The sequence below is a fragment of the Lipomyces arxii genome (assembly GCF_038497795.1).
Source record: "Lipomyces arxii strain Phaff 12-163 unplaced genomic scaffold V1512scaffold_22, whole genome shotgun sequence".
NCBI lineage: Eukaryota > Fungi > Ascomycota > Lipomycetes > Lipomycetales > Lipomycetaceae > Lipomyces > Lipomyces arxii.
Window position 1 is genome coordinate 123333 of NW_027117721.1, and position 16126 is coordinate 139458.

Sequence of the window (16126 nt, forward strand, 5' to 3'; positions counted from 1 at the left end):
TCTGAAGTTGAAAGTGGGCATATTTGCACAAATGTGTGGAGTCCACGCGAATGGTATCTCCATAGTGGCAATTTGCTCATAATGGCGTACAAGTTCTTCGTGACATTAAAAGCTACTCGCAGCAACGGCAAATCAGACAACAAAATTTGATTTGATATGACATTTTAAATGGATGTCAATATTACACTTGTAGTTACGTGGCAAGAAGCTTCGTAAATCATTGATTAGGGTTGGAAATTTAACTTCGTCACATCGGACAGTGTGTTGAAGTGACAAGAGGTGCATATCTTCCTCCTTCGTACTCGTATTCCGCTCCGAGTAAGCTCTGTGGCTTATCAAAGCCATGGTAAAACTGATCAACTTTCTTTACTAGTGGCAAGAACGCGCATAAAGTAGAATGGAAAAAGCGAAAGCTAGGCGGGGCCGCGGGGAGCATATAGTCTAAAATGGCCGACGTCAAATCAGATAACGGGTAAATAATTTTGCTGCTCCATGACCATGAATTTTACGCTTTCTTGTTGAACAGTAAAAACTTATTTAAATGATAATAATGTATTACTCAACAGCTTTTTATTGACTAAGACAGCAGTTCATGTCAGGGAACTGTATAAAATAGATATAGAAGAAACGGCTACATGTGATAACTCGTATTTCAGCTCTTTCTCTTGACACCAATTCATATGCTCTTGGATTGTGTATATGATTCTTTTGTCAAGTCGAGCTCGTGCGCACTACCCTAAACACATTTGCTAAAACGTTTCTATCGCTCCACACTCCCAAACAAAAATAATTAACTATAAGCTAGTAGAATCGTTTATATTAAATATTGGGTTGAAAACAGATTGGGATTTAAAAATACCGAAGGATTCCAAGAGCTGTACTGCGATTGATATGTAGGATTAGGTAAAGCTACTCATGGGTTTAAGGCTATCGACATGAACTGGCCCACGTGCCACAATGAACAGGGTCTCAAGATATCTTCTCGCGTCTGCAAGGAAGCATATCTTATCTCAATAAGAACAACTGATAAAAAATAGGCGTTTTATTGCATTTTTAATGATTCGTTTATTGCATAATAGCAGTATATGTAACTTTGACGCAGAAAAAGCCAAAGTAACATTGTGCATTTGCAGGCGTATTGAGTAGTGAATCAGGGCAAAGCTGAGGGTACGATTTAACGATGGAAGTACTTGGTCATGTATATATAAGTCGAGTCGTTTTGAAGAAAAGAAAGAGAACTGAAGGTAAAGGATTACTACCATCAGTCGCGTACAGTTGCCGCCAAGCGGCCGAGGTTGCAGCTTCCTTCAACATTGAGTACATCGCAAAAGGTGAATGGAGATGCATCATCCCGGTTCGGTGAAACAAACATTTCGTTGCACAGGTCAGACTCGATACGTCTACTTTGATAGTACCTCAAGCAATACATAGAAACAATGAAGACCAAGGCTTTGAAGGCGATCTCACCACGTTACGCAACTACTCTTCATCTCCGTCACCGCCGTCCGAACCAATTTTGAGATGCACAGATTAGTGCAGCTGGCAACACAAAAATAGTTAAAGTCAAATCAACAAGTACAACGTTGGGGATTACAGTTTGTCACGAATCTTGAAGATGCTTTCCTTAGCATCGATTTCGAGCTCTGGCAGCAATGCCACTGGTTATTTCCACATTCAACTGCGGCTCTCCATATAGATAGATGTAGGGGAAGACAAAGGTCGATCCTTATTGGTTTGTGCCAAGCCAAGGCGGGAGCTAAGCATAAGCGAGGCAGGGCCGCACCAGATATGAAGCAGAAATGCAATCATACTGATCACGAACGAAACACACGATCTTGAGCACTCTATACATTGCTACACACCTATTCTCTACAGTACAGATATTAAGGCCGGTGGAAGGAGGCTGAGGAGCTGGAGGTGCAAGTCATGGAGACGAGGAAGCGCGTGCTTGGGAACGAGCAACCCTCCACGCTATCTACTATCCCAAGCTAAAAGTACCCTACTTGACTTGAAATCCTAGTAGTGGTATTGCATGAGCCCTGCGTCGCATTTCCACAAAACAGCTCGCTTAGACACAAGTGGCGCGTTGTAATCCGCAGTTTAGCCCTCGTAACAACTATCGATCGATCAATCGATTGATTGATTGATTGATTGATTTATCTGTCTAAGCTATGCACAGTCTCGTATACCGTATGAGCTGTCCTATTCGCTGCGCCGCTATCTCTCTTGTTGCTTGTACTCACGTGTTAAAGCTTGATTCCAGGCTGTACATTGGAAGATAAAGAAAGGCGTTGCATACACAAAGCTAAACTTGGGGAGAGGAAGATAAGATAAGCTCAGCGCTCTGATGTGGCACACGAAGTGCAGCCACGTGTTGCCAGAGCAGTCACGTGACATTGGAGCAACTGCAGAGGATCGTCCGAAGCCCCACAAGGCTGACGGTCCAAATCGCAACATCGTCCCTCGTTTTCCCTCCTGTTCCTCCTGTTTGACTGCTTTGCCTCTAAGTAGGACTTTAGTGCTGTTGTGTCTTTGACCTCATTAGCTAGCTCCCATGAAGGTTGTGTGTAACTAGCATATTTTACTAAATATTGCGTTTGGTGTTGTCGTCGTGGTCTAACAGAACGTTCATTAAGGATTGCTTCAACTTCCCACTATTCGTTGTCTCCTTCGATGTATATAGGTGGGGACTAGTATTCTTCCTGTTCTTGACTTGGTAAGGGGTCAGTCTATACTAGTCGTAATAAGTCTACATGAAAGACATTGTGTATCCGGCGACTAGGGATATCTAGTCTATAGCTGTAAGGCCTTACAATCTCTGTAATGGTGTACTTGGCGGCCTTGTCGTCTAGTTTCTTGCTTGGCCTAGTAGTATGCAAATTTTGTAGTTGTAGCTAGACCTTATCCCTTACTTTATAGGCTAGAGAGGGGTTACGATGTTTGTTAGCCTGGCGCTCTTGTTCCTGTTGTGTCTCAGCCATAGCCATTTGTGCCTAGTAGGTTGCCTCTTTTATCTTTCCTACAACTGCGTTAGCCCTGTCTATAGCTGCCCCTTACGTCTTGTTCTATAGGCTCAGACAGATCGAGGGGTTCTAGGTGGTATCTATACGTAAGGAAGAAGGGGCTGAGCTGTGTGCTCGAAGAAGCGCGACCGTTAAGTGCTAGCTCGCTCTACAACTGGGAGCCAGTCTGTCCAGTCGTTCTGTTTGTGGTTTACCAGCATGCAGCAGTGGTTAAGGGTAACATACATCAGAACTCCACTCTTTTGGTTTCGCGTACTATGTTTTTCTACACTCATTAGTTCTACTTCTGTTTTGTCAGTTTGAGTTGCTTGGCTTTGGTTATTTTTCTTTAGCTGAATAGACAATGACGGGCTCAACAGACACTTTGCTCGTTGCTGAACTTGAGCGTCAGGCAGCAAACATACTGACAATTGATTCTGAGCCGGGAACGTCACCACCTTTGTCGTCTCCAGAAGGAGAAGAAGTATCTTTGATTTTACCTCTAACGTCTCATGCCCAGTCAAGAACAAGGCCTATGATGGAGGCTGCAACATGCTTAGCTGAACACTCCCCTGGCACGTCTTCTTCGTCCGAAGTTGATTCTGAGGTTGATTTCGACGATGAAGACGACTCCGACGAACATACGAAACTGCTATGCACAGATATCCCAGAAGCTAGTACAGGAAGACTTTCAAAGCTCTACCGTTCACTCTCCTGGGGAGGTGCCATCAGTCGAGCCCATCTCGATATTGCTGTACTGCCACGGATTTCATCAACAACAGCCAATCTTCTTTCATCGTTTATAACAGCATCTCAAACTCACCATCATCGCGGAAAATCATTTGATTCAACCTATTCGAGACGTAATTCATTCATCTCACAGAATCTACACGGCATTCGCGCTCAATATCTCATTGGAAGTACAAAATCACCATACAACTGGGATTCTATGGTAACGAGCAGCGCTCAATTAAAATCTATGAGTTACAAAAAAAGAAGGTTTTACGAGCGTCAAAATGAGCTTATTGAGCGTGACACAGAAATTGACAGCTTGCTGGACTCTGAAATCACTCATTCTATGATTCATGAATATAGCCAAGAGCAACGACTCAGTCGCCGTAAAACTGTCCCAGGAAACATTAATGAAGAAGGACAAGCTTTTTTAAATGCTGATCGGGAGGAGTATTCTGGCATTGTCACTTTGGCAATTATGGTCAATTTACTAATTAATGTGTAAGTTTCGTTTAATGTGTTTTGCTCTCTTTAGTACTGACAAATGCCAAGTTTTCTTTTGGCTGGAAAGACGGTTATTGTTTTGCTTACCAACTCAATTTCCGTCATTGCTTCTCTTGTCGACTCCGCATTAGACTTTCTATGTACTACAATCATTTGGTTCAGTACTAGCATGGTCGAAAACTCAAATGCAAGCACAAGGTTTCATTATCCAGTCGGCCGCTCCCGCTTGGAACCACTTGGTGTGCTGATATTTTCAGTTATTATCATCGTTTCGTTTTGCCAAGTTGCAGTTGAGGCACTTCAGCGATTATTCAAAGGGCTTCACGAGCCTGTCCAGCTTGGTTTGCCGTCATTTTTGATTATGTCTACGGCAGTTATCTTAAAGTTATTTGCTTGGATTTGGTGTCGATCTATCAATTCGTCTGCCGTGCAAGCCCTGGCACAGGATGCAATGTCCGATATTGTTTTTAACTTGTTGTCGATCTTGTTTCCTGTCACTGGTTATTTTCTTAATTTTTGGTGGCTGGATCCACTTGGAGCATTGCTGTTATCTGTGTACATCATTCAGCAATGGGTTGAAACCACCTTTGAGCACATTCGAAACTTGACTGGCGTATCAGGTGACTCGGTAGACAAGCAGGTGATTATATATCTTTGCATGCGATTTGCAGAGCGTATCAGACAAGTCACATCTTGCAACATTTATCATGCTGGCGATAGGTTGCATGCCGAGATCGATATTGTTGTTGACGACAGCCTCACTCTTAGGGACAGTCACGATCTTGGGGAAGCACTGCAGTATGCGATCGAGACGCTGCCCGTAGTAGAACGGGCATTTGTTCACATTGACTACAGGGATGATAATTTTGCAGGACATATCCAACGGTAGATATATGATTATGTGCATGAAGACATTAAGTGGTGTTATTTTGGTAGAGTTTTGGATATGCATAGAATAATGCAGTTTTGAAATACAGCATTTTGCATTGTGTTATAATAAAATATTTTGGTTATCTTACTTAAGAAATGCTGTATGAAAATGAATGATTTTGTAAGAAATAAACTTTCACTTTCTCGGAAAGTTCCGGTCGAATATTATTCGAGCCTTGATGTTCTCCATGCAACTTTTTTGTTGTTAGGATAGACAGGCACTCACTCAACAGTCTGCATAATAATTGACTCTCCGGGATCAACCGTGAGCATTCTAAAATAATAAGTTAGGTTCTCCAGTTATAACAAGACCCTATTTCTTTGCTTTTCAAGTTTTCCAGTGTGCACTTGAAATACGGCCGTCTTGATGCTTCAGGCCATTGGTTCAGGGTCACGACTACTAACACGGTCTTGGACAAAAGGCCGGGTAACTTATGACTATTTATCATTAGCATTCTCGAAGCCTTTAAGCACAGTTCGTGATATTGGTAGACAGCTTACTTCCAGCGGTATCTCCTCCACACCCGGACCATCGATCCGATCAGGCTTTTCGTTTCTTACATCAACTTCATCAAATCAAGCAAGATCAAGATTTAGTTATAGTAGACGATTGCATCATCTTTGTCATCAACATCGTAAAGTATTGGAAGAAGACATGCTTGACATTTCTACTACAGGCTCGTTCAAGTAAGATCTGATCAATACTGCAATTGCTGTTAACAGCCAATTCTGACTTTTTCTAATAGCACGCCTGGCGATCGTGAGGTCCTGCCCCAAAATGTTAGGCCTCTCAACTATGATTTGACTTTAGAGCCTGATTTCGAGAAGTTTACGTTTGAAGGAACGGTCGCGATCAGGTAGGTTCAAGTTCAACGAGTCGTTCATGTGGACTGCTTTCTGATACTATGTAGTCTCGATGTTTATGAAACCTCAAAGACTATTACTCTTAACTCGCTTGAGATTGATGTGCATTCTGCTATTGTCGAAGCAGGCGGCCAAAAGCATACTGCAGTCTCAACAGAGTTCAACGACGAAATTCAGAGAGTTAAATTCACATTTGACAAAGACTTCTCAGCAGGAACTCAGATTGTCTTTACTGTCGTCTTTACTGGCCTTTTGAACGACAAAATGGCTGGTTTCTACAGATCTAGTTATACCGCGGCTGACGGATCAACTCAATACCTTGCTACTACTCAAATGGAGCCGACTGATTGCCGACGAGCATTTCCTTGCTTTGATGAGCCGGCATTGAAGGCAACATATGACATCACGCTTATTGCTGATCCATCTCTGACTTGTCTGTCGAACATGAATGCCGAAGACGAGAGAATTCTGAGCTCTGGCAAAAAGGCGGTTCATTTTGCCAGAACTCCTCTAATGTCTACATACCTACTTGCATTCATTGTTGGTGATCTCCGATATGTTGAGACCACGTCGTTCCGCATACCTGTTCGTGTTTATGCTACCCCTGGTCTTGAAAATCAAGGCCAGTTCTCTTGCGATTTGGCCGCTAAGACTATTAAATTCTTTGAGGAGACATTCGACATGCCTTATCCTTTGCCTAAAATGGATATGGTTGCCATTCCTGATTTCTCAGCTGGTGCGATGGAGAATTGGGGTCTCATCACATATCGTGTCGTTGACTTATTGTTCGACGAAGAAACCTCTGGCGCGAATACAAAACAACGCGTTGCTGAGGTTGTTCAGCATGAGCTTGCTCACCAATGGTTTGGTAACTTGGTTACCATGGATTGGTGGGAAGGTCTATGGCTTAACGAGGGTTTCGCAACTTGGATGTCTTGGTTCTCGTGCAACGAGTTCTATCCAGACTGGAAGGTATGGGAAGCCTATGTCACTGACAACTTACAGGCTGCGTTAAGATTGGACGGCTTACGCTCTTCTCACCCAATTGAAGTTCCTGTTAAGCGAGCGGATGAGATTAATCAAATTTTTGACGCTATCTCATATTCTAAAGGTTCTTGCGTTTTGCGTATGGTGTCTAAATTCTTGGGTGAGGACGTTTTTATTAATGGCATTCGCTTGTATTTGAAGCGCCATAAATATGGCAACACACAGACTGGAGATCTGTGGGCTGCATTGTCCGAGGTCTCACACAAGGATGTTTCATCTCTAATGCAGTCATGGACGAAGAAAGTTGGTTATCCTTTGTTGACTGTCACTGAGGGCTCTGGCTCGATCACTGTTCGCCAGAATAGATTTTTGACTTCTGGTGATGTAACGCCGGAGGAAGACGAGACACTTTATCCTGTTTCGCTTGCTCTCAAGACTAAGAATGGTGTTGATGAAGACCTTATGTTGACGTCTCGCGAGATGACAATTCCACTGGACTCTTCCAAGTTTTTCAAATTGAACGCGGAAAGTTCTGGCATCTTCCGTACGGCTTACAGCCCTGAGCGTCTTATCAAGCTTGGTGCTAACGCACAGGAAGGGCTCTTGTCTGTGGAAGACCGTGCCGGGCTGGTTGCTGATACAGGTGCGCTTGCTGCCAGTGGTTATTCTTCCACCGTCGGTCTGTTATCTCTTGTATCAGGATGGAAGAACGAGACTGAGTTTGTTGTTTGGGATGAAATTACGTCCAGAATTGGCGCCATCCGTGCTGCGTGGATGTTTGAAGAGCAAGCTGTGCAGGATGGGCTCAAGAAGTTTCAGCGAGAATTAACTGCTCCGAAGGCAACTGCTCTTGGTTGGACTTTTGGTGCCGATGTTGGCCATGTTGAGCAGCAGTTTAAGTCTCTTATGTTTAGTTCTGCAGGCCTTGCTGGAGACGAGACTGTGATTGCCGCAGCTAAGCTTTTGTTTGCTCAGTTCGCTGCGGGCAATAAGCGCGCCATTCACCCCAATATTAAGGCTTCAGTGTTTGCACTTGCGCTTCAGAATGGCGGCGAAGCAGAATGGGAAGTCATTCATAATACTTATCTCAATCCTATCAATACCGATGAAAAGAACACTGCACTTCGTAATATTGGTCGGACAAAGAATCCCAAGCTTATTCAAAAGACTCTTGATCTTATTCTTGATGGATCAGTTCGTCCTCAAGATGTGTACCTTCCCATGGGTGGTCTGAGATCGACCAAGGAAGGAACAGTTGCTTTATGGGAATGGGTCAAGCTTCACTGGGACGAGCTTGAAAAGCTTTTGCCTCCTGGACTTTCCATGTTGAGCTCAGTTGTGTCTCTCTCCACCGGTGGCTTTGCTTCCGAGGAGGCTGTAAACGAAATTGAACAATTCTTTTCAAAGAAAAACACCAAGGGCTACGACAAAGGTTTGGCTCAATCACTTGAGAGTGTGGGGTCGAAGATTAAATGGGTCAACCGAGATAGAGAATCGGTCAAGCAATGGCTGAACGAGAACGGGTACTTGTGACTTACTAGTAAGTTATAGTATAGTTGTAAGAGCAATTTATGTATTTAACGAAAATACTCATTGAGCATTTTGAAGTCGCAAGTTAAAAGGTAGCTAAGATTCATTAGATCTAAACATCCAATAAATGGTGACGCTAATGAGCCCTGCACCGAACCCGATCAAGATCTCATTTCCAATAGTAGTCTGCAGTAAATATACTACCACGCCAATCAGCTTTTCTGTATTCTTAATCCGGCTATTTCTGGCTACTATGTGACGGTCCTGCAGTTTGATCTGCCGCGCGATCACGGCCGGCAATCCGTTTCGATCAGCACGGTCTACTCCTCGGAGTGAGGCTACAATTGGAATAGACTCTGAAGATACCGCGATGTCTTTACTGGAAAGTTTTTGTACAATCTCGGGTGCCAAAATACCTGGCTGTGCTAGCGGGACTGTAATCAAAGCATAGACAGGAATGTGGTCAGAACCAGCGACATCGGGGAGGGAGGTATATTCGGAAACCAGAATTGGGGGGACTTTCTGGTCAGAATTACTGACGAAAGCGTCAATGTACATGATGCGATCGCACCAAGACGGTATTCGTCGCCTAGAGTAATCCCGACTGTCAGTAAACTTGTAAGTAGGTGCAAAGCCCAAGGTTGGCTCTGTGAACCCTATAAATGCGTCTGCTTGCTGCCGTGACTTAGTCAGTTCGTCATATTGAAACCAATCATCGACATAAGACGACGACGGTTGGCTCCATTTGGGCGGAGTCGTGTCTGGCGCTGCAATACCTTGTACAAACGTTTGACGTGGAAGCGCAGTTCTGTAGTTTAAGTCCCCTAAAATAAAAACATGGGCATTGTCTTTGTATAAGAAACTTCTAGATTTATGTTTGGTGTCGTTGAAGAAGGCTAATTTGCGAGCAATATCTCGAAAATTGTGGTCTCGAAGATGTTTGTAGCCTTCATTAGCAGCAAGATGAGCTGCAACAAATGTCAGTTCAACAGGACCCAGCTTGGTTGTTTCATCCGAAACTTTTATGCGAACACTGGCAGCACCTTTGAGACCGGTTTCAAAGTATCCAAACGTGACTGATGAGGTCTGAACATCTGAGATAGAAACTTGCGAGTTTTTACGTTGAAACAACAACCCGAATGTGAGTCCAGCCGAGCATTGTGATACTAGACTGTAATTCGAAGTCGTTAAATTAACGACAGCATCAATAAACGGATCAACGTATGACTGCCCGAGACCCCAAAAGACGTCGTAGATCGGTCCAACTTCTTGCAGCGATAGAAACACTATATCTGGATACAATGTACCGTTTAATGCTTTTTTGAGACCCTTCTGAATTGTTTTAGGACTGTGAATGACTTGAGCACAATTGAACGTGAAGCAAAAAAGTGTGACGCTGTCCATAACTATCGATAGATCATATAGATACTTTCGCCATATATTATCATGATCAGCATTTTAGTAGAAGCCTTTTACGTTTCTACAGTACTATGCAATTACAGTAACACTAAATACGTAAAACAAACAGTAAATTGACTTCTAAAATTAAACATTGAAATGTATCCCTTCATCGACATTCAATCCTCATCGTCCCAATTGAATGGAACCCAACGACGACCAAACTTCCTATCCAGGCTTAATTATCGATCTCGAGAGACAGCATAAACAGATTAAATCTGTGAATGGCAACGGAGCTTCTTATAAAAACGACTAAGCTCCGTCGTGGCAAATTCTCTCTTGCTATTTGATCTAAGAAAAAAAAGAGAAAAAGATTCAAAATCCAAGGACGGCTTCGAAGATTTATAGAGTCAAAAAGTAAACCCCTACCCTCTTTACAGAACACGTTCATCCAGACCTTCTTGGTTCTTAAGGAATTAATCACAAACGCTGCGATGTCCTTCATTCAAATGGAAAATGCAAGGTGATCTTTATCTCTTTTCCGGTTTGCTAGCATTTCGTCTCGTAAACGCGCTCACGACTGGCACATACTTTCAACCAGATGAGTTCTGGCAAGGGCTTGAACCAGCTCACGAACTAGTTTTTGGGTATGGATATCTGACATGGGAATGGAGAGATGCTTTGCGTAGCATTGCACATCCACTAGTGTTTGCGGGAGTCTATCGGCTCTCTGAAGTTTTTGGATTTGGCGTTGATGGTGTAGTAAGTACGATCTCTACTGTATGTAGACCACTGACAATCGAAGTTATATGGCCCGAAAGTGTTACAAAGCTTATGCGCAGCTTTGGCTGATATTTTTGTATACAAATTTTCGAGTAAAACGTATGGAGATGAAATCAGTCGAATAACACTGTTGTGCACAGTGACTTCAGCATTTAACTACCATGTCTCAGTTCGCACATTTTCCAACTCAATGGAAATGGCATTATTGATATCTGCACTGTACTTTTGGCCTCTCGAAACAAAATTAAACTATAAGTTAGTCTGGCCAAATGATAATCATGATAGTTGCTAAGACACGTCTAGAAGTTACATCAAGGCGCTGGTACTGGCTGCAATAGCCTGCATTCTACGACCGACAAACGCATTAATATGGCTGTATATGGGCATCTCCCTGATCTACAAACATAAATCTCTAAAGCCGGGGTTTAGTGCTCTAGCGGTCGTGTACGTCTCTGATACTTGTTTAAGTGTGTACTAATCAAGCAGTGGAATTATTTTTTCTTGTAATGCTCTTCTAGATATCTGGTATTATCGACGCGTCACATGGCCATTGTACAACTTTCTTAAATTTAACGTGGTCGAGTCACTTTCTTCATTTTACGGAGTCAACCGAAAGTTGTATTACATTATTGAAGCGCTGCCACAGCTTCTCACGGTATATCTTCCATTTTTTTTCCACGGAATCTATAGTTCTCGCAGGACCTTGCTTGCACAAATGTGCGCATTTGTGGTGTTCACATATTCTTTGATTGCACACAAAGAAATGCGATTTATTTATCCTCTTCTTCCCTTGTTTCATATTTTTTCCGCAATATCAATTGTGAAGCTGCGTGTTTTTTCGATCCCAAAATTTAAATACGCACTCGTTGGCGCACTTTTGGCTCTAAATCTTCCTCTAGCAATTTATGCTAGCATCGTACATCAACGTGGGGTAATTGATGTGACTACATACATCAGATCTTCGCCAGAAATCACCAGCGTTGGGTTTCTCATGCCATGTCATTCAACTCCATGGATGAGCCATATACATAGACCTGATGTGAATGCCTGGTTTTTGACATGCGAGCCGCCGACAGGATTATCTGATACTGAAATTTTAAATTATCGAGACGAGGCTGACCAGTTCTACGATGACCCTGTGATGTATTTATCAACTCACTTTCCTCCTTTGACCGAGCCAAGGCAGAACCAGTCTCTTGATTACAAATACTCATGGCCCACACACCTAATAATATTTGGCGCATTCGAAAAGATATTTACTAGCTTTGTCAATGACTCGTACATAGAGGTGCGTTTCAACGATAAAGTTTGTTACTAGCTTATTAACATCTGTCTAGTGTAAAAGGATATTTAACAGCCACCTTCACGATGATAGCCGTCGAAAAGGTGACGTAATTGTGTATCGCAAAGTATAAAATTTAGTATATAGATCGTAACTGTAACCCATTTCGTCAAATGCTAAATCACTGGAAGTTCTTAAACCATCGCATTTTAACCTTTATTGTTCAGCGGGGTTTGGTCGCAAAATTTATATTTGGCCCAGAGCCGCCGCCAGACCTGTAGTCAATGCCATTGCCAGTGCCATTTCCGCTAGATTGGAAGTACTGATTAGGATCATACTGACTTGGTGGACTCACCCAACTGTTGCATCCTGGTTGAGGGGGTGGGTATTGGTACGGAACACCATAATGTGCTGAAAACGCCTGGCCGTATTGAGGACTCGGCGGCGGGTACTGTGAATAATATGGAAACGCAGACCCATACTGCTGAGCTTGCTGAGCAGGATGCGTACTATATTGTTGTTGATATTGACGGGCGTACTTTAGCGATTGACGACTGTAAGAAGGAGTGTTGTTGGCATAGGGCGGAGCATTGACGAGGCCTGAGGCGGCTGAAGGCAAAAAAGACATTATTGGCTTACCTCTATACCCTTCAAAAGTAAGTTTTGCAAGTTCAACAACACCAGTACCTTGATCAGTCCATGAAATTAACATCTGGCCGTGCTGAGACTCGGGGTAAGACCAAGGATGAGCATATACACAATAGTTAAAGCCACTACGAGGCTTATACAACTGATGAAGCAGATGATCACCAGTCCATGGACCTTCTGGCTGAGGAGCAGTCCTGACCATGATTTTGTTATCCGCAAACGATGTGCAGCCAATCATCATGAAGCATTTATAGAATCGATTCCAAAATATAGTACCCGACTGAAGTTTCCAGAAACACTGAGTTTTCTTGGACTCGTCCTTGCTCCAACCTTGTGTAGTCCAGTACTCATAAGCTCTTGTATCCGTGGGCTTATCTAATGGCACTCTGGCGACATAAATGTGCCCTTCTTGAGAACCGTAAACGTAAATGAAACCTTTGTTGCGCTCCACAAGTGTAGCGAATGTCCCCCAGTGGCAGCCGCCCTAAAACATAAGCTTGTCTGTAAACTCTAGAGTAGCGATGTTTACCTGAAACAGCGGTATGTGACTGACTCTGCTGACAGTTGCGCTCTTGCGATCGGGGTTCAACTTGATCCTTGCGATTTGAACACAGTGACCGATGTTATCCTTCAAATGATGAGACTGAGTCTGTCCCCGAACAAAAAATATCCAGCCCCTGTTAAAATAAGTATCATATCGCCAACTACCTAAAGTGTCTGCGTACTCGCCTGGACTCGTTTCGGCAATACTGGAGAACGACCACAAAAAGAATCGTTTTTGACCTCCGGCCGCGTTTTCACGATTAAATTTAGCTTCTTCATTAGAAAACGGAATAAACTGAGGTGGTTTTCCATGCTGATCACAAGACCAGTAAGTGTTTTTTGTAGGATTATGAACGTCACCAACTGCACCGGTCGAGGTGTACAGGCCTATGGGTTTTCCTGCATCGTTGCAAGGAAAGGTATCACCAAATAGCCAAAATGGAACACCATCTAGTGTGCCAGTACAGCCAATATCACGTTTGTAAATACGCCCATTGGCTATGACCTGTTAGTCACAAGCTGATTGACATTAATCGATTTGTACGTACAATCTTTCAAAGTTCCTAGTCGATCAAAACGGGCTGCTTTGGGTGGAAGTCTACCTTGGGCCATTGCCAATCAGTTTTCGTTTAGATACAAAATATAAAGAGAAACGAAAAGGGAAAGGATTGAAATAAGATATTCGAGAACGATGATCCAAGGCTGAGTCGGATAGTGGAGCTTCCACGTTAACGATAAGAGTTACACGTTGCGCAATAATCATGACGTCATAGCTTATTCATGATGTCTAATAAAAATATATTCCACAAAAAGAGGGCTCAAGCTATAACTAATTATTTATGTACTCAATCAAGACTAGCAACTGGTAACCCGTTAACCATGATTGGATTAAGACCTAAATTGTTCAAAGCTTTCTCAGCATTCTGGATTTTAAGTTTTTTGGCTTCTTGATCAGAGACCAAGACGAAGTCGTAATCAAGTAGCCAATCATCAATATCGACGCCATATTCAGACGTTATATTTGAATTAGACACCTTCTGAAGCTCACAAATCAAAGACGACTTAACGCCAAAAACTGCGTCTGTCGTTTCATACGGATCTCCTTTAAGATAGAGTGAAGTAACAAGTGCATCATATCCTGGTTTGTGAAACATGAAGTGCATATGGCTTGGTCTATAAGGATGCCTTCCTAATTTATCAAGTAATTTGCCAACTGGACCATCGTGAGGTATTGGGTATGGGACCGGTCTAATTGCCTTAAACCATATTTTGCCATTTTTGTTCGACTTTAAGATTCCACGACAATCGGGGCCAGTACGATCATCATACTGTGTGTCATAATGGCCAGTATCATCAGTTTCCCAAATATCGACGGAAACTCCCTCAATAGGAATTCCAGAAGTATCTCGGACAGTACATCTGACGAGACAAGTTTCACCTTTCCCAGAAGAGCAAATTGAGTCGCCAATTTTAAATTCGTGAGCATCTTGAGTATGAAATGGTCCAAGGACTGTGCCATTAGTCGCGTTTGGGGGTTTAGGATGATTCATAACATCTACTAAGCAAGAAAGACCCAATACATCTGACAGAAGGATAAATTCCTGCTCTAGTTAGCAAAACAGTAATAGTGGATTGTTCCTTCAATACTTGTCTAGTGCTTGAACAAATCTGACCACATTGAGTAAGAAACATGATGGCTGACATCCATTCATCAGTACTAAGACGCGTCTCACGAGCAAAATCATGAAGATGTGTGACTAATCTGTTGAAAATGTACTTTAATCTTGGATCAGATGTTTGATTGTTGACTATGATTGTATTTTCAGTGATATTATCATCAGTTAAATCTTTTAGAGATGGAATCGTGACATTTTCGTTAGTTAACATATTTTTCCTGTTGTTCGGCCTCGACTCTTGAGCTGAGGATTTTTATGGCCATTTTAATGGGCAAATAGTACAAAGTGGGGTCAAGTCAAGATTATTCCTGTCAGTTAGCCGTTTAGCATACGGATGTTCAGTTCTGTTATCTGGCCCTAACCCAATGATCTATTGGCAAAAACAGGGGTACTTTTCATTTTCCGTGCCCCACATAGTTCTCCATGTGTCCGTCCCCCTATTCTTGCATATAAACCGTGCTTATGTAAGTTTGTACTTAGGGGATCAGCAAGCTCGGCTGTGCTTACATAATATTTGCCTTTTTATTCTTCTTGCCGGTCCGCTCTTAGCACAAACGCGTTTGTTGATATCACGCTTATCTACTAAGCTAATCAATGATAGTTGCTACTGGATAAAGTGTTGATGTGCTTATCATTGGCGGTGGCCCAGCTGGCCTTATGGCAGCCGATTGGATGGCTAGAACTGGTACAGAGACTCGTTCAATTGACAAACGAAGTAACAAAGTATATGCTGGTCAAGCCGACCATCGCCTTGAATGCTGTAATTTTAAATTCTTTCATTTTTTTGGGTTCGGTGTTATAGGCCCATCGCACGCAAAGAACGAAAAACATTGATTTTTTAATGAATGAGCTGCTGATTTGTAAACGAAGTTTGCTTTTGGGATCCGGATGAGACAGGCAAATTCTTGGCCACTTAAAGAAACTGATTCACATGTAGATTTTGATTGAAAGCTAGATTTAACGTTATGCTTGAGTCAAGGCTTCACGTTGGACGAGTCTAGCGAAAATCTTGCCAAATTATTATGAACAATCGGCGAGTTTCAAAGTTCACAATACAAAGAGATGGCTACACAAAGCTACAATTTTTTTGAACAAACCATAAACGACATTGTGATTGTAAAGTATAACCAAAGATGTCTACTCCATCTGATAAAATGCTATTACTTCAAACCTTTTCTGTAATGTGCACAGACTGAGTCTCGACTTCAAACTGATCATCAAATCGATCAACTTTCTGGCCAACAGCA

The 16126-nt window shown here is 42.6% G+C and overlaps 6 protein-coding genes across 6 annotated transcripts; 3 read left to right on the forward strand and 3 right to left on the reverse strand.

The window, feature by feature from the left end:
- The first annotated feature begins 2912 nt into the window (after positions 1 to 2912).
- On the forward strand, positions 2913 to 5312 carry V1512DRAFT_81881 (cation efflux family-domain-containing protein). The gene is made up of 2 exons (XM_066918517.1): positions 2913 to 4235; positions 4287 to 5312. The coding sequence occupies exons 1-2, from the start codon at positions 3367 to 3369 to the stop codon at positions 5125 to 5127; spliced, it is 1710 nt and encodes a 569-aa protein (XP_066769745.1). The 5' UTR covers positions 2913 to 3366; the 3' UTR covers positions 5128 to 5312.
- A 511-nt stretch (positions 5313 to 5823) lies between these two features.
- V1512DRAFT_254941 (peptidase family M1-domain-containing protein) lies at positions 5824 to 8552 on the forward strand (the record flags this gene model as incomplete). The annotated part of the gene is made up of 3 exons (XM_066914792.1): positions 5824 to 5855; positions 5915 to 6025; positions 6080 to 8552. 3 exons carry the CDS (start codon positions 5824 to 5826, stop codon positions 8550 to 8552), a joined length of 2616 nt encoding a protein of 871 aa, XP_066769746.1.
- An 18-nt stretch (positions 8553 to 8570) lies between these two features.
- V1512DRAFT_267106 (Endonuclease/exonuclease/phosphatase) lies at positions 8571 to 10286 on the reverse strand. The gene has a single exon (XM_066917216.1). It carries the CDS (start codon positions 9951 to 9953, stop codon positions 8646 to 8648), a length of 1308 nt encoding a protein of 435 aa, XP_066769747.1. The 5' UTR covers positions 9954 to 10286; the 3' UTR covers positions 8571 to 8645.
- Positions 10287 to 10371: 85 nt separating this feature from the next.
- On the forward strand, positions 10372 to 12211 carry V1512DRAFT_267108 (Alg9-like mannosyltransferase family-domain-containing protein). Its single transcript, XM_066917217.1, has 5 exons — positions 10372 to 10709; positions 10753 to 10985; positions 11034 to 11174; positions 11217 to 12018; positions 12068 to 12211. Exons 1-5 carry the CDS (start codon positions 10464 to 10466, stop codon positions 12143 to 12145), a joined length of 1500 nt encoding a protein of 499 aa, XP_066769748.1. The 5' UTR covers positions 10372 to 10463; the 3' UTR covers positions 12146 to 12211.
- Positions 12024 to 13908, reverse strand: V1512DRAFT_267112 (uncharacterized protein). Its single transcript, XM_066917218.1, has 4 exons — positions 13752 to 13908; positions 13386 to 13701; positions 13190 to 13337; positions 12024 to 13144 (listed from the first exon to the last, which is right to left on the reverse strand). The coding sequence occupies exons 1-4, from the start codon at positions 13813 to 13815 to the stop codon at positions 12236 to 12238; spliced, it is 1437 nt and encodes a 478-aa protein (XP_066769749.1). The 5' UTR covers positions 13816 to 13908; the 3' UTR covers positions 12024 to 12235.
- On the reverse strand, positions 13909 to 15182 carry V1512DRAFT_277899 (hydroxyquinol 1,2-dioxygenase-like protein). The gene is made up of 2 exons (XM_066917940.1): positions 14851 to 15182; positions 13909 to 14804 (listed from the first exon to the last, which is right to left on the reverse strand). Exons 1-2 carry the CDS (start codon positions 15088 to 15090, stop codon positions 14049 to 14051), a joined length of 996 nt encoding a protein of 331 aa, XP_066769750.1. The 5' UTR covers positions 15091 to 15182; the 3' UTR covers positions 13909 to 14048.
- Between the last annotated feature and the right edge of the window lie 944 nt (positions 15183 to 16126).

Excerpts from the sequence above, each read along its gene's own strand:
- V1512DRAFT_267112 (XM_066917218.1), bottom strand. The coding sequence starts at position 13,815 with ATGGCCCAAGGTAGACTTCCACCCAAAGCAGCCCGTTTTGATCGACTA. Across the intron at positions 13,702-13,751 it reads ACTAGGAACTTTGAAAGATT|CCAATGGGCGTATTTACAAA; the intron begins GTACGTACAAAT and ends AACAGGTCATAG. Across the intron at positions 13,338-13,385 it reads GCCGAAACGAGTCCAGGCGA|GGGCTGGATATTTTTTGTTC; the intron begins GTACGCAGACAC and ends TTATTTTAACAG.
- V1512DRAFT_267106 (XM_066917216.1), bottom strand. The coding sequence starts at position 9,953 with ATGGACAGCGTCACACTTTTTTGCTTCACGTTCAATTGTGCTCAAGTC.
- V1512DRAFT_267108 (XM_066917217.1), top strand. The coding sequence starts at position 10,464 with ATGCAAGGTGATCTTTATCTCTTTTCCGGTTTGCTAGCATTTCGTCTC. Across the intron at positions 11,175-11,216 it reads TTTAGTGCTCTAGCGGTCGT|TGGAATTATTTTTTCTTGTA; the intron begins GTACGTCTCTGA and ends CTAATCAAGCAG. Across the intron at positions 12,019-12,067 it reads TCAATGACTCGTACATAGAG|TGTAAAAGGATATTTAACAG; the intron begins GTGCGTTTCAAC and ends ACATCTGTCTAG.
- V1512DRAFT_277899 (XM_066917940.1), bottom strand. The coding sequence starts at position 15,090 with ATGTTAACTAACGAAAATGTCACGATTCCATCTCTAAAAGATTTAACT. Across the intron at positions 14,805-14,850 it reads TTTGTTCAAGCACTAGACAA|GAATTTATCCTTCTGTCAGA; the intron begins GTATTGAAGGAA and ends TAACTAGAGCAG.
- V1512DRAFT_81881 (XM_066918517.1), top strand. The coding sequence starts at position 3,367 with ATGACGGGCTCAACAGACACTTTGCTCGTTGCTGAACTTGAGCGTCAG. Across the intron at positions 4,236-4,286 it reads GTCAATTTACTAATTAATGT|TTTTCTTTTGGCTGGAAAGA; the intron begins GTAAGTTTCGTT and ends ACAAATGCCAAG.